At 30.0% G+C, this 13,985-nt stretch overlaps 2 protein-coding genes across 2 annotated transcripts; one reads left to right on the top strand and one right to left on the bottom strand.

Moving 5' to 3' along the window:
• The first annotated feature begins 7,415 nt into the window (after positions 1-7,415).
• On the top strand, positions 7,416-10,015 carry LOC120260398 (rhomboid-like protein 11, chloroplastic). Its single transcript, XM_039267870.1, is given in 8 exon segments — positions 7,416-7,670; positions 8,271-8,395; positions 8,770-8,855; positions 9,088-9,128; positions 9,197-9,312; positions 9,314-9,364; positions 9,437-9,499; positions 9,605-10,015. Coding segments are annotated over 8 exon segments (909 nt in total). The 5' UTR covers positions 7,416-7,435; the 3' UTR covers positions 9,797-10,015.
• A 1,022-nt stretch (positions 10,016-11,037) lies between these two features.
• Positions 11,038-13,794, bottom strand: LOC120260400 (ras-related protein Rab7-like). The gene is made up of 7 exons (XM_039267871.1): positions 13,568-13,794; positions 13,438-13,464; positions 13,233-13,332; positions 12,140-12,286; positions 11,978-12,058; positions 11,642-11,787; positions 11,038-11,374 (listed from the first exon to the last, which is right to left on the bottom strand). Exons 1-7 carry the CDS (start codon positions 13,618-13,620, stop codon positions 11,305-11,307), a joined length of 624 nt encoding a protein of 207 aa, XP_039123805.1. The 5' UTR covers positions 13,621-13,794; the 3' UTR covers positions 11,038-11,304.
• Between the last annotated feature and the right edge of the window lie 191 nt (positions 13,795-13,985).

The raw sequence follows: 13,985 nt of genomic DNA, 5'->3' as shown, positions 1-13,985 counted from the left end.
GATACATCTATTAAATACAAAAAAAAATTGCCATATTTTTTTTTCTGAATATAAATGTATCATCTACAGATAAAATAAATATAAAAATAATTTCTAAAAAAGAATACATCATAAAACAATTTAATAAATAAATGTTTCACAACAACAGCGGGGATAATTTGGTAATTTTCTAAAAACAATGGGGCCCGCTAGTGTACGACAGAGATTTATTGAAAAATCGGCGATCTAGAAGCAAGGACAGAACGGTCACAATATAAAACCAAACAATTAGATTCGTCAAGCAGCCAGCACGTGATCGGCACGTGGAAAAATAAGCTTTTGAATAGTCAATGGGTGATAGCGAGGGTAGAGAAGTCATTCAAGTAATCAGAACCAAATTTGATATGCAACTCTATTTAAGATTTATTATTGCGAAGTTATTTTCAAATATTAAATGCTAAATAGTTACTAATATTTTATATTTTGTGTGCATATGTGACTCTTATTCTCAGAATATGGACTTGTTATTAATTTAACATATAATTTTTTTATTCATATTTTTAAATTTTTTGTGGCACTTGTTTTTTTCACGTGACATTTATGGGCCATGACAAGGTGGCGCTCCGTAATTTATGGCATGTCTAAAAGGTGAAAAACCACTAAGGACTATTTTATTTATGTAATAATTTTTTTTACGGTAATAACTAAATCATAATTTTAAAACTATATTTAAAAACACAAAGTAAATAATGTAGCAGGTTTTTCGTGTAAAAAGTTTTTGTGAAAAATTTATGATAAATGACAAAAGTATAAAATGTATATCCTATCAGCAATATGAACAAACAAATTAAATGTCTCTTTGAGAAATAACGAACGATAGTTACCAAAAATAAATAAAAATAAATAAATAACACAATTATTTATATGAAAAATTCAAAATCATGAAAAATCACTGGTAAAAAAATAGAGATTTTACTCTAATGAAAAATTGAGTACAATGATGAGAGCAAATATTTTGCCAATATATATGGATTACAATTGGATTATTGAAGTGACTAATCATAGTAGACGACTATTTTGTAATTTGATTATTTAAATTTTTTATATAAATCCATGCTATTGAGCTCTTTGGATTATATCTAAATTAAATTGAGATCACAAATTTGAATAGTTTTATATAATCTTAGTTATAAAATTCAAGATAAAAAAATTAAATAAAAACAACATTAAAAAGCCAATTTGAATCTTCAAATAATATGACATAAAAATGTAAAAGAAAAAACAAATGTTTAAATTATTCTCTCAACAAATCTATTTATATATTATTTATGTTCTATATCTTATTGTGGTTTTAATAATTCTTTAAAATAGAGGGTATTTGTTGTCTATTAATTAAAAAAAACAACATTGAAAAAAAATTACATGCAAAAATAAGTGCAGATACATATATAATTACCAAAAATTTTATTATAAAAAAGAAAAAAAATAGTATGAGTTTTGGATGTTTTAGAAAATTAATGATGAAAAGATTCTCCATGATCCTCTTGGAAGGTTTCTTTCAAGACGTAATAATTGTTTGAAGGTGAACGGAGGTGGTGGTCACTTTCTTCATTCTGATAAGTGCCCTAAGTTTTGGAATTTTTGAACCCTTGAGATAAGCAATCTTTGAAAAAATAAATAAAACAAGAGTGATTAGCGAGATTTTAGCTATAACCAATCACTTTTATTTAAATAATAAAAATAATTTAAGTTGGTAAGCCATATGAGTCATTATGACATGGAATTTAATGAAGAAGCCCACAAAGTTTAGATGATGTTACATATCACCGTTTTAAAAACAAAATCAATTGAATTGTTGATTGTTGAGTGTGTGGGAGACGAAAAATATAACTTTTTTTCTCATTTTTAAAATATATTTATTTCTTGCTCGGTTTTGATGAATTATGATAGCTTCTTGTTCTTATCCATACACATGTATATGATGTGGATGTTCTTATCATCATCACATAAATTTATTTTTTTTCCAAATAAATTTATTTTATTTCATAGTTTTTATTTTTTTTCATAGTTATCCCGGTCAAATAAATTTCATAGTTTTTATTTTTTCATCACATAAATTTTTCTTCTGTTTTTTTTTTAAAATTTTCACTCTATACATAATATTTGCTCCTAATATTAAAATATAAGAGCATATTTTTAAAAATATAATTTCTTTTTATTAATAAATAAATATACACCAAATCAAAGTCGAAATTTTTTTAAAAAAACTTTATTTGGACTATTATATTGTCACCATCATGGCTTCGTCTCCCACTATCTTTGTAGCCATCATTATTCTTTCCATTTATTAATTCTCTCCATTATTATCATCTAATAATTTCAATTAATGTGACTCCACTTTTTATTATAATTAAATTTTTTATATAATATAAAAAATACTTACACATAAAAGCAAAAAGTTATATATAATAGTTGTTAAATTAAAATCTAATGATTATAATATAAACATATGTAGATTTCAGATTTAAAAATGTATTTTGTTCACCAGCTTCAAAATATATACACACACCCTTTCAACTTGCCTTTTTATCATGTTTTGTAACTTATAATTTTCATATTAATTAACTTTTTTTAGGAAAAAGTAATCCAAGAAAATATTTACAAAAGTTTTAGGTGAAAGAAAACATGTTAGGTTTGATAATTGGAAGCATGAACAATAGAAAATGAATGACCACATGGGCACAGTTGAGTCAATCAGTGACATTGATCTAGATGTTAATTAATGCATTCAATATGTGGCCCCTTTTCTTGATTCAGAATCCTTTATTGAATCCACTCCTACTTTTTATTGCTTTTTTATACTCACAATAATAAGCAATGCTCATGCATTATTTTTCGACACATGTTGTATTGTACCTGGAGTCATTAATTTTCTTATAAAGTTTGACAAGTGACATCACATTGGTATGATTGCACTAGGTGATAAGAATTTATTGGTTTAGAATTTTTGGGTTTGAAGAATGATTTAAATATATATATTTTTAATTCCAAATAGTATGAGCTATGTGAGTTACATAATATGATTGTTATTAATGCTTATATTGATCAATTATTCTTTTTAGTAGTTGTTATATTGAGAGAAAAATAATGAATACTAAGATTTTGCATTTATTATTTGGTGAAAAAATGCCTTTCTGAATCCTGTTATTAACTTTGGGAGGAGATCCTCTTCTGATGTTTGTTTTCATCTTATAGTGGATATTGTTTTTATTATTATTATTTTTTTTTTCTAATTTATATCATTCTTAGTTTGGTCTTTTCAATCATCGTGCATGTTTTGTACACGTCTCTTTTTTTTAATAAATTAATAATTTATTTATTTATTTAGAAAATGTAGATTCTCTGTTTTTGATGTTTTATTAGTTTAAAATATTTGGTGAATTTTATTTAAAGTTTAATCAATTGACAAAAAAAGATATATTTTTTTTAAAATCTTTGATTGGATGAAACACAGCAGAGAAAAACATTCGGATAGTTTTAATCTATTTTTTTAACTATGATGTGTTTATTATTATAAAAAATAAAAGTTGAGATAAGTATTGAAGGATTCAGATCTAATTTTGATTTAATTGTATTTAATTAAAAAATAAAATATTATTTTTGTGATTGGAATTCTCCTTTTAATCAATGATGAATAATTATCAACTCTTAAATATTTTAAATATTACTTTGTGATTATTTTATTAAATGAATTAAATTAGTAAATTTTTGGTCAATGAGTGAGGTTCTAACTCGGTTTCAAATTTCAATCCATGGTGGTTTATTTAATTTTAATTTTATTTATTTATGAAAACATTTATTGATTTCTTTTGTTTTAATAAAAAATACATTGATATATTGATTATAGAAAAGTTAATAAAGGTTGTTTTAACACGCAAATAAGTATTAAAATAGTAAATGAAATGATCAAACATCATGCTTTTGGCTACTAAAAAGGCAACATCTAAACATGGCCAAATAAATCATGCGCGTCGTATCAATTTAAATGATCAAGCTTTCAATTATTTTTATTTATTTAATTTAAGTTTCAAAAAGGACCTTTTTAAGCTGTAATCCACTATTAGTTGAAATGATGAACTCCTTGACTATCATCATAAAGCTCACCTAATGTATCCAAAGAAAAAGAATAAAGAAAAAGGCTAAAACTTGGGCCATTATGGATATATAAAACGCCTAATGTAGCAACGCTTGTGGGAATGTAAAAAACTTTTACAAAATTGAGGTAAAGTAAAAAAAAAATTACTTAAATTGTACTTAATAGTTCATGGCTCATTAAATTTGACCTTGGCATTTGTTTTCTTTGGAATAAAGTAGTTTATTGAAGAAGACAATTAAAAAAAAAAAACTACGGAAGAAAAATATAAGGTATAATTATAGCTCAATAGTATTAATCCTATTATGAAAATCAAGTGTTAGATATTTAATTAATCTCGAATTTAAATCTTATTAAATATAGTGATGATAATAGTCTTTAGTTGTGGGTGTGAGTTTATTGCCCAAACACCGTATTGTTTTGTGAGGACATACAAGTTGAATAATCAATTTTAAGTTCATATACAACCCTTAATACATATAACACTTGTTGCTTTCCTATAAATAATAAAAAAATAAAAAAAATAAAAAAAATCCATGATAATGCAACAAAATAAAAACAACTTAGCTTACTCATGATCCATAGATAAATTGAGGTTGAGTTTCATCCAACTCCATAAGCCTTGGCTTCTTCATATTTGAAGCTTTCATTGTGAGGATCTACCCTATTCAAATTGGCAAACCTAGAAGATGGTTAGGCAATCAAACTAATGTTTTCCTTCCAATATGAAGACCATTTTTCAGGGGGTGCTCACATAAGTTAGTATTGAATGTCTAAATTAGTAAATCTGATCCTAAGAAAGGATTGTCTTAACTCAAGCCTCCAATTTTTTATTTTATTTTTATTTTTTAAAAATGGTCAAAATATCAAAATGGTCCCTTATATTTTGTGTTTTCCATCTTTTTAGTCCCTCTAATATAAAATCACTTTTTGAATCTCGTATTTGTCACATTTTTATCTTTTTGGTCCCTCTAATTGACGGATCTGCCCTTTTTGTCCTTCTAGTTGATGAATTAGAGGACGAAAAGGATGAAAATGTGTAAATACAATAACCAAAAAGGAGGATTTTACAACCAAAGGACAAAAATGTGCAAATACAAAAACCAAAAGGACGGATTTTATATTAGAGGGACTAAAAAGACGAAAAAATAAAAATAGAGACCATTTTGATATTTATACATTTTAAAATTCTCCTCATCCTCAGCATCCGGATCATAGTCAACAAAAAAAACCTTCTTAATGTTCACTTCCTGGGTATTGGGATGCCTAGAGCTTATTTTCAAATTTACAATCATTAAAGAGTATTGAAGTCCTTATTTTTTATAGCATTAAAATAGGAGTTTGAAACCAGTTAAATTCATTAACGAGATTATTTGAGTGAAAATAAAATGTCTTCCAATAATGTGAGGTAGTTTTTTCTTTGTACTGTTGTCTTTATTTTGCTCTTGTATTTTGTGTTGGTCCATCTTTGGTGGATCTATTATGTTGTATTTTGTACTCTTGTTCTCCTTCTATCAATGCTAGTGATTTATCTATAATTTTTCAAAAAATAAAAAATTAGGGGGAGAAAAAATAATTTTCACATTTTTAATTTCCCCTAAAATTTTAAAAACAAATTTTTTTGTTTTTCATTTATGTTATTGACATTTACTATTTGTACCAATACTGTTGGTAAATAATACCTCTTTTTACTTACATCCAAAGTGTGTGTTTGGATGACGGTAATGAAATGATAGAGAATGAAGTAATGATAGAGGGGGGAAAAGAATGTGTAGGAGATGATAATGAAAAATGTGTTTTGTTGGAGGGGTAACTCATTGGGAATGGGAAAAGAAAAAAATCTGGTTGTGATAAGATTACATTTTTACTCTTTATATAAAGAAATGATAGTTATTTCTAATAATTATTATTTATAAATAAGTACAACATAAATATTTATTTTATTATTATTAATTAATGTTTAATCCAAAAATAATTTTAAATAAATATTAATATTATTCTGCAATTAAAAATTATTAATGAATTTCAAATGAAATTTATTTTACATAATTATTATGTATATATTAATTACTACATAAATATTTATTTTATTATTATTAATTGATGTTTAACTAGAAATTAATTTGAAATAAATATTAATTTAATTCTGTACATTGTATATTTTAATTGAATTTGAAATGATATATATTCAAATATTTATTATTATAAAATAATTGAAACATAAATATTTATATTATTATTACTTTATTTAATGTTTAGTTAGAAATGATATTTATTTCAAATAATTATTATTTATAAATAATGAAAAATAAATATTAACTGTAATTATCTCAAATAATATTTTTATATTTCATACTTAGAATTTTTTAATTAACTTCTAATAATCTTTATTTTAAATAATTATTATTTATAAAATAATTAAATCATAAATATATATATTTCATTATTATTAATTGATGTTTAACAAAGGCATAATAGTAATTTTGTGTTTTACAAAGGCATAATAGTAATTTTATGTTTTCACAAGGGCATAATAGTAATTTTGTGCTTCACAAAGGCATAATAGTAATTTTCATGTTTCATAAGGGCATATTAGTAATTTTGTAGGGGGAATGAACCATTTCCTTCAATACGGGGGGAATACTTCATTACCCTGTGGCTCAATGTAATGGTGACCCCCCAAAAAAGCCACCTAAACACATGCATGGGAATGTGTAAGTAATGGTTTACCCCCAATCCAAACACACACCAAGCTTATAGTTGACCCAAAAGCACTTATTTTATAAGTTAAGTGCTTATGAGGTTTTATATTGTGTTTGGATGAGAACTTCTCGAATAAACTCAGTACGTGAAATAAGCTCAAATACGAACTTTATTTTATAGTTGCCAAACACTAAACTTATGGAAATAAAATGTTTTTTGATAAAAGTTTATTTTGGTTAAGTGCATTTACTAAAATGCCCTTAGTCAAATCCAGTAAAAGGGTATTTTAGTAATTTTTTGTTGTAAAAGTAATTTTTAAATAAACATACAAAACATTTTTCACAACTACTGAAGTGTTTTCGAAAACTAATACGTCCAAACGAAAAATGTCATAAAGCACTTAGCTTATTCAAAAAGTCTAAAAGTGTTTCTACAAAATTAAAAAAAAACATTTTTTTTTAAAAGCCAATCCAAACAACTTGATGGGCCAAAACCAAGATCAAGCCCAGTTTGAAGCCCAATGAGTTGTTCTAGTTTCTCTTTAAATCTCAACTAAAGCTTCGGTTTCAAAGCTTTCAATATATCCGAACCAGGAACCCGATGTCGGGGCTCTCGCTCTTTCGTGGCGCCAGCCCCGCGCCTTCCCTCGCCGTCACCGGCACCGCTGCCTCCGCCGCCGCGCGCTTCTCCATTCCACGAGCGCGTCTCCACGCACTCCGCGCTCCGGCAACGTTCCGACACTCGTACCGATGGACGCTGTTTCCTCGAGACAAGACTTCGGCTTTGATCGCTCGGCGTCGTCCTGTTGGTTGTCGAATGAAAGGAGAATCATCAGGTTTTTGCTCTTTCGATCAATTTTATTAGTTCAAAGATTCAAACTTTTTGTGGGATCTTTGTGTTTGGTGTCTTTATTTGTGGTTTGCTGAACTGGTATGGCAGGTATTTGATGATTTGCAGCACTGAAGTGTTAATTTTTGTCTCCTTTTTTCTGGTTCGGGTGTCCGATTGTTTGCTCAAAAATCCAATTTTCATTTCTGGCTACCCTGGACGTTGGAAAATGATGTTAGTTCTTATAATGTGAACTCTCTGAGAAAGTTGATTTCTTGACGCTGTTCTTGCTGTGGAATTGGTGTTTGATGTGGGATGTGGTGTTTGCATAATTGCATGATTCTTCTAAAACTTGCAAAGTTTGCTATATATAAAGAGTATTAAAGAGGTCGCATGTTTTTTAATATTTTTATTTGTCTGAGCAAACAGTCTAGAGTTTGATGTCATTTACCTATGAACAATTGCCCACTACTCATCAGTGGCCAACTGGGATGCCATGCAGAGTGGCATGTACATATTGCTTTTGCTTTGCTTTCACATTTATTTTTGCTTGTAAAATTTGAATTTTGTTTGTTGTATTAAAGACTCATGCATTGGTATCTTCCAGATATCACTTCAGAATTGGAGCTTGGTAGGCCAGAAGGAAAGAAACTACCAAACAAACGTGTGAATGGGATATTCTGGATCCTACTTATTAACCTTGGAATTTATGTTGCAGATCATGTGTTTCAGGTACTGTGGTTCTCATTTCCTGGTAAATTTTTGGTTGGGAGGAACATTTTTCAATCTGTGGGTCAAAGAATACTCTAATGTTGTTGATGTCCTTAATTACTAGGCTATTGCCAAGAACATGCCATTCATCAAATCTAACGAACATGTGTTGAACACGGCATTTAACATAGAAAGTTACAATTGTTAATATGAATCAGACACATTGATATGCTAGGTAGTTACAGGATTGGATTGTGTTTAATGTTTTGAATATTCCAGTGTTTAATGTATGATCTTCAGATACAAGAATGCTCACTTGTCTTTTATAGTCGTTAGTTTTGCGGGCTAATAAAATGATATGAGAGCTTGGCATATTAATATACTCTCTTTTCCAGGTTCAAGGGATCAAATCGCTATATTTGTACCACAGTTGGCCAGCTTGGTATCAATTTGTGACGGCAACATTCTGTCATGCCAATTGGTGGGCATCCTTTGCCACATTGATATGCCAAATAATGCCTTCACTAGTCTTGTTCTCTGTTTTACCACTCACCCTTCCTGGTCTCTCCTGCTAGTTTGTTTGTCTCCTTGTCTTAGTGTTCTGCTTCATGGAAAACCTCATGAGCATACAATAACTGTGTTTAGGATATTTTGGTTAACTTCTTCTCTAGCTTCTGACTCTAGAATTTGTATTACTTTATTGAACTTTACAGGAACCATCTATCAAGCAATCTGTTCTTCTTGTACATTTTTGGTAAGTGCTATTAGTTTTTTATGATGCTATCGATCCTGTATTTTCCTTATTGTATTTTATTTAATCAGGGAAGCTTGTTGAAGAGGAGGAAGGAAATTTTGCATTGTGGATATCCTACATCTTAACTGGTGCCGGAGCAAACCTTGTCTCATGGTTAGTTCTTCCAAGGTTTGCAATCTCTGTGGGGAGCATCCGGTGCTGTCTTTGGACTCTTTGCTATAAGTGTACTTGTGAAGGTATGTAACTTCTATAATTTTATTGGCATAAAATTAACACCAATCTAACTCATGTCTAACTCTCTACAACAGTTATCATGGGACTGGAGAAAAATTCTTGAAGTTCTCATACTCGGACAATTTGTTATCGATAAGGTAATAATTAGTCATATGTTTCAGGATTTACTGAAACAGAAAATAACAAGCATGTTAAGCATTGTTTGGAATTAGTGTTGATCAGAATGATGGCCATGCTCACAGGTTATGGAAGCAGCACAAGCTTCAACAGGGCTGGTGGGCCCTTTAGGCCAAGGTTCATCTTTGCAGAATGTGAATCATATAGCTCATCTCTCTGGTGCTTTGGTTGGTGTTGCTTTAGTCCTTTTCCTTTATAGAATTCCTACACAGCCTTCTGATCTGGATTCAAAGGATGGAAATGGTAAACAAACTTGATTTTTTTTTTAAATAAAAAATTTTTGAATAGCAAGGCATTGGTTAGAACTCAAGTCTCAATTGGAACGCTTTTTTTCTTTTTATAATTTTTTGTAAATGTTTTATCAGATTTATTGTTTATTCTATATGATGACTCTTAATTGAGCTCTGTTATACCTGTTCATTGAGATTGTTGTACGATGTACACGATCACTCTTTAAGTGAGCTCCCTTTTGGCCTATTTTTTTGGCATATACACCTGGGTATGGCAAAAATCGAATTGATCCGTGGTTTCTGACCCGATTCGTCCTAAATGAGGTGGTTTTTTTTTTTGGATGGCAAAAATCAAATTGACCCGTGGTTTCTGATCCGATCCATCTTAAATGGAATAGTTTTTTTTTTGGTTAAAAATTGGGTGGTTTCTGACCCGATTCATCCTAAATGGGACGGTTTTTTTTTTATGGCAAAAATCGAATTGATCCGTGGTTTCCGATCCAATCCATCTTAAATGGGACGGTTTTTTTGGTTGAAAATTGGGGGGTTTCTGACCCGATTCATCTTAAATGGGACGATTTTGCAAAAATCGAATTGACCCGTGGTTTCTAACCCGATCCATCTTAAATGGGATGTTTTTTTGGTTGAAAATCTAGGGGTTTCTTACCCAATCATCCTGTTAAAAATGTGCAAATGTACTCCTATATATATAATTTTAAAATTTCACACTTTATGAATCAAAATAAATAAAATTATATTCAATCAGTTATGATAGCTATGTATTTTATGTATTACTGAACTAAAAATAGTGAAATTTTTTTTATTTTTTTTTGTCTCAACTGATGTAAAAAGGGATGAGGTAGATGGGGTGGTGGGGTCTGGTTTTACCTTGTCCCACCCTACCCCTCTTAAAAATGTGTAAATATACTCCTATATATATAATTTTTTTAAAAATTTTCTCACTTTATAAATCAAAATAAATAAAATTATATTCACTTAGTTATAATAGCTATGTATTTTGATTAAATTTATGTATTAATAAACTAAAAAGTAGTAAAAATTTTTTTATTTTTTTATCAACTCTTGTAAAAAGGGATGAGATGGGGTGAGTGCAAAATTTTCGTGAGGCAGTTATGGTATTGAGAAGTTTAAAAAGAAATACGGACCAAGGCACAGGGCAAGATATATCCACCCCACATCATTGCCATCCCTATTAATACACCCTTGCAAAATGTAGAGCCTCATTATTGTAAACACATAACCCCATGTAAAAGTTATAAACCTTTCCAAGACCATATTTGTTGCATCAATATAATATATTGCAGATACAACCGCAGGGGACAAATATCTCACATGTTCATCCCCAAACAAATCGAGTCTTCCATACAAAGATAAAATGTAGCTAAAAGAAAGAAAATGGCCATTATCCTTCTTATGGCCATTCTTCTTGTTGTGACATGGTAATAAAATACAGAGTGCACCTATCGTTTCCTCTCCTCTTATACGAGGGACACAAATCGCGGTAGCCAGTCCACCTAGCATTCACAACCTGATGATGGTCTTTGTTGTCGTCCGCCAGCTACATCGACAGTGTCCGGCAGATATCTTCAACATCAGAAAAAGAAACTATAAGAGGAATGCAAATCATAGAAATGAAAATAAATTGAGTTATTATATTTTGAGGTTTGTCATGGCTAAAATTTGGAAAGGTGGTCACTCTTCTAAGTTCTAACCAACTCAGAGACATATCCCCTCGAAATTATTTAACCCAATTATTTACGTTATCATTTTAATCCTTCTTGGTTTCAAATTTCCAGTAAAAAAGGGCTTTGGATTAAGCTCTATGTTTTGCTGTAGATTCCAAGGACTCACATCTCTTCCTCTGGTTCATTCTTGAGGGCATTCTTGGCGATACACTGAAAAGCAGCTTCAACATTGAATCCTTCTTTAGCAGATGTCTCAAAGTATGGAATGTTACCCTTTGAAGCACACCAGGCTCTTGCTTTCTTTTCAGAGACCTAAATAGCAAGGAAGAAAGAGACCATTAAATGAAAAGGTCATGACTAAGTTATAGTAGAAAATTATCATCAATGGAGGATTGACTTATTTCCACTTTTACTGAAATAACTACAAAAAAACTTGAGGATTAACAGTGCTGATTGTGTGAATTTATAAGAAAACCAGGGAGAGGACAGCAATCAGCTTTACCACTCTGCTGTTTCCACCATCAACATCTATCTTGTTTCCCAGCACAACAAATGGAAAGTTTTCAGGATCAGAGGGGCTAGCCTGAAATTCCAAAGACAACATACATCTCACAAAAAGACCAATGGATATTCATTTAGTTCAGGTAGGTCGAAACGTTGGTACCTGAATCAGAAATTCTTCCCGCCAATTATTCAGGTTATCAAATGACTTCATAACATTAACATCATACACAAGAACACAGCAATCTGCGCCACGATAGAAAGCCACACCAAGACTCTGGAACCTTTCTTGTCCTGCTGTATCCCATATCTAGAGATAAGAATATAGTGGCAGATATATGAGCATAAATTGAATGAATGCTTTTACACTTCATTAATAACACAATAAAAAAAAAAAACCCATGACGAGTACAAAAAGACACTCAACAAGAAACAAGAATAACAATCCATCAGATTTTCATGACTAAAATATTTAACTAATACATGGAACCTAAACATACATAAAAAAATCGGATAGATGCATTATCCCATGTCCTGGATGGGCAATCAATAACAAAAGGGAACACGGAAATACAATTAATGCAAGTACATATGTGCTTTTCTGGGATGTCATATGGAACTATCCTTTGAACAATATCAATTATAAGAAAGTTCAAACATCTATTATGCTAACATGAGGAAAACAGTTTGCATTATAGACAATCACCACATGTTCTAGTAAATCTATTTTGAACTCTTCACTTTAACATTAAATTACTTTGGAATCCAACATGTATTAAATTAGTGTATATATTATTCTAAATGCATACTAATAGATGTTAGCATATCCATTAAATCCATCATCTCCATGATCCTTAATATAGTCTTGATAGCTGATACAGTTTCTCCAACATCTCAAATTCACAGTAAGTTGAAAACAAATGTTCACTATTATCACAATTAAGATTTCACACAGATTAAAAATTTAAATATTGTTTTTTTCAAACATCACAAACAAAAACCATGTTTTAGTATTGGTCTAGATAAAGAAAAAGTTGTCAACACTACAAAACTTTCTAGACTCCAAAATCAAATCAAAACCAAAACAAGACACCGGAGAGAAATAACAAGCCCTACAGAACATGATCACAAAATGACAGAGAAAAAGTGCCATTTTATTAATTTCAAATGAACTGAAGATAAACATAAACTAACTACGTTGAAGAATTAAAAAAATGGGAAAACCTAAATTGAGAGGCGAAATGCTAAAAAAACACCTGCAAAGTGAACAGTCTATCCTCAAATTGGACCTCTTTCGTCAAGAAATCAGCTCCAATCGTCGCTTTATACTGATTGCTAAACTTCTTATTCACATATCTAAATTTAGAATGAAAAAGAAAATGCATAGATCACCCACATACCAACCAAAAATAAATAAATAAATAAAATCAAGGAGGAACGAATGAATTCAAAAGGGATTACTGATTCATCAGAGACGTCTTCCCAACCCTAAAAGGAAACCAAAACCAAAGGATTAGAGAAACCACAAAGAAATATGAGAAAGATACTGAGAAACAACATCACATCTGGAGGCAATGAAGGGAAAGCTCACCCACTGTCACCGAGGATGATGACTTTGAGAAGCATTCGCCGCCGAGACGCCATGGAATACTGTTCCTTTGAGCTCTAGAAAATATACCGGAGAAGGAGATCGAGACTTCGGAAACTCAAATGGTGTAATAAAGGTTACGTTTTTCTCTTCTTTCTCTTCTTCTCTTCAGTCAACCACAAATTGAAGAAGATTGGAGCCCTAATTTGGGGAAATAAAGAAAAATTCCTCAACGTTTTGCATATATATCCATAAAAATGTTTTTAAATTACATTGACTTTCTATTTGGGTTTTTCTCGTGTATGCCAGGATTCATCGAATAAATAATATTTGTGGATTCATCCAATAAATAATCTTTTTTAATGCAAAATAATTTAAAAAAACTCTAAATACAGTATCTTGGAATTTGAATTGTGTAACA

This window comes from Dioscorea cayenensis, chromosome 5, assembly GCF_009730915.1.
Source record: "Dioscorea cayenensis subsp. rotundata cultivar TDr96_F1 chromosome 5, TDr96_F1_v2_PseudoChromosome.rev07_lg8_w22 25.fasta, whole genome shotgun sequence".
Classification (NCBI taxonomy): domain Eukaryota; kingdom Viridiplantae; phylum Streptophyta; class Magnoliopsida; order Dioscoreales; family Dioscoreaceae; genus Dioscorea; species Dioscorea cayenensis.
Note: the sequence above shows the minus strand (reverse complement) of the source record. Positions and strands in the feature narration are given on the sequence as shown.

Coding starts and splice junctions, on each gene's coding strand:
- LOC120260400 (XM_039267871.1), bottom strand. CDS start 13,620: ATGGCGTCTCGGCGGCGAATGCTTCTCAAAGTCATCATCCTCGGTGAC. Junction 13,465..13,567: donor ATCATCCTCGGTGACAGTGG/GTGAGCTTTCCC, acceptor GTTTCCTTTTAG/GGTTGGGAAGACGTCTCTGA. Junction 11,788..11,977: donor ATGGTGGAAACAGCAGAGTG/GTAAAGCTGATT, acceptor CTTGCTATTTAG/GTCTCTGAAAAGAAAGCAAG.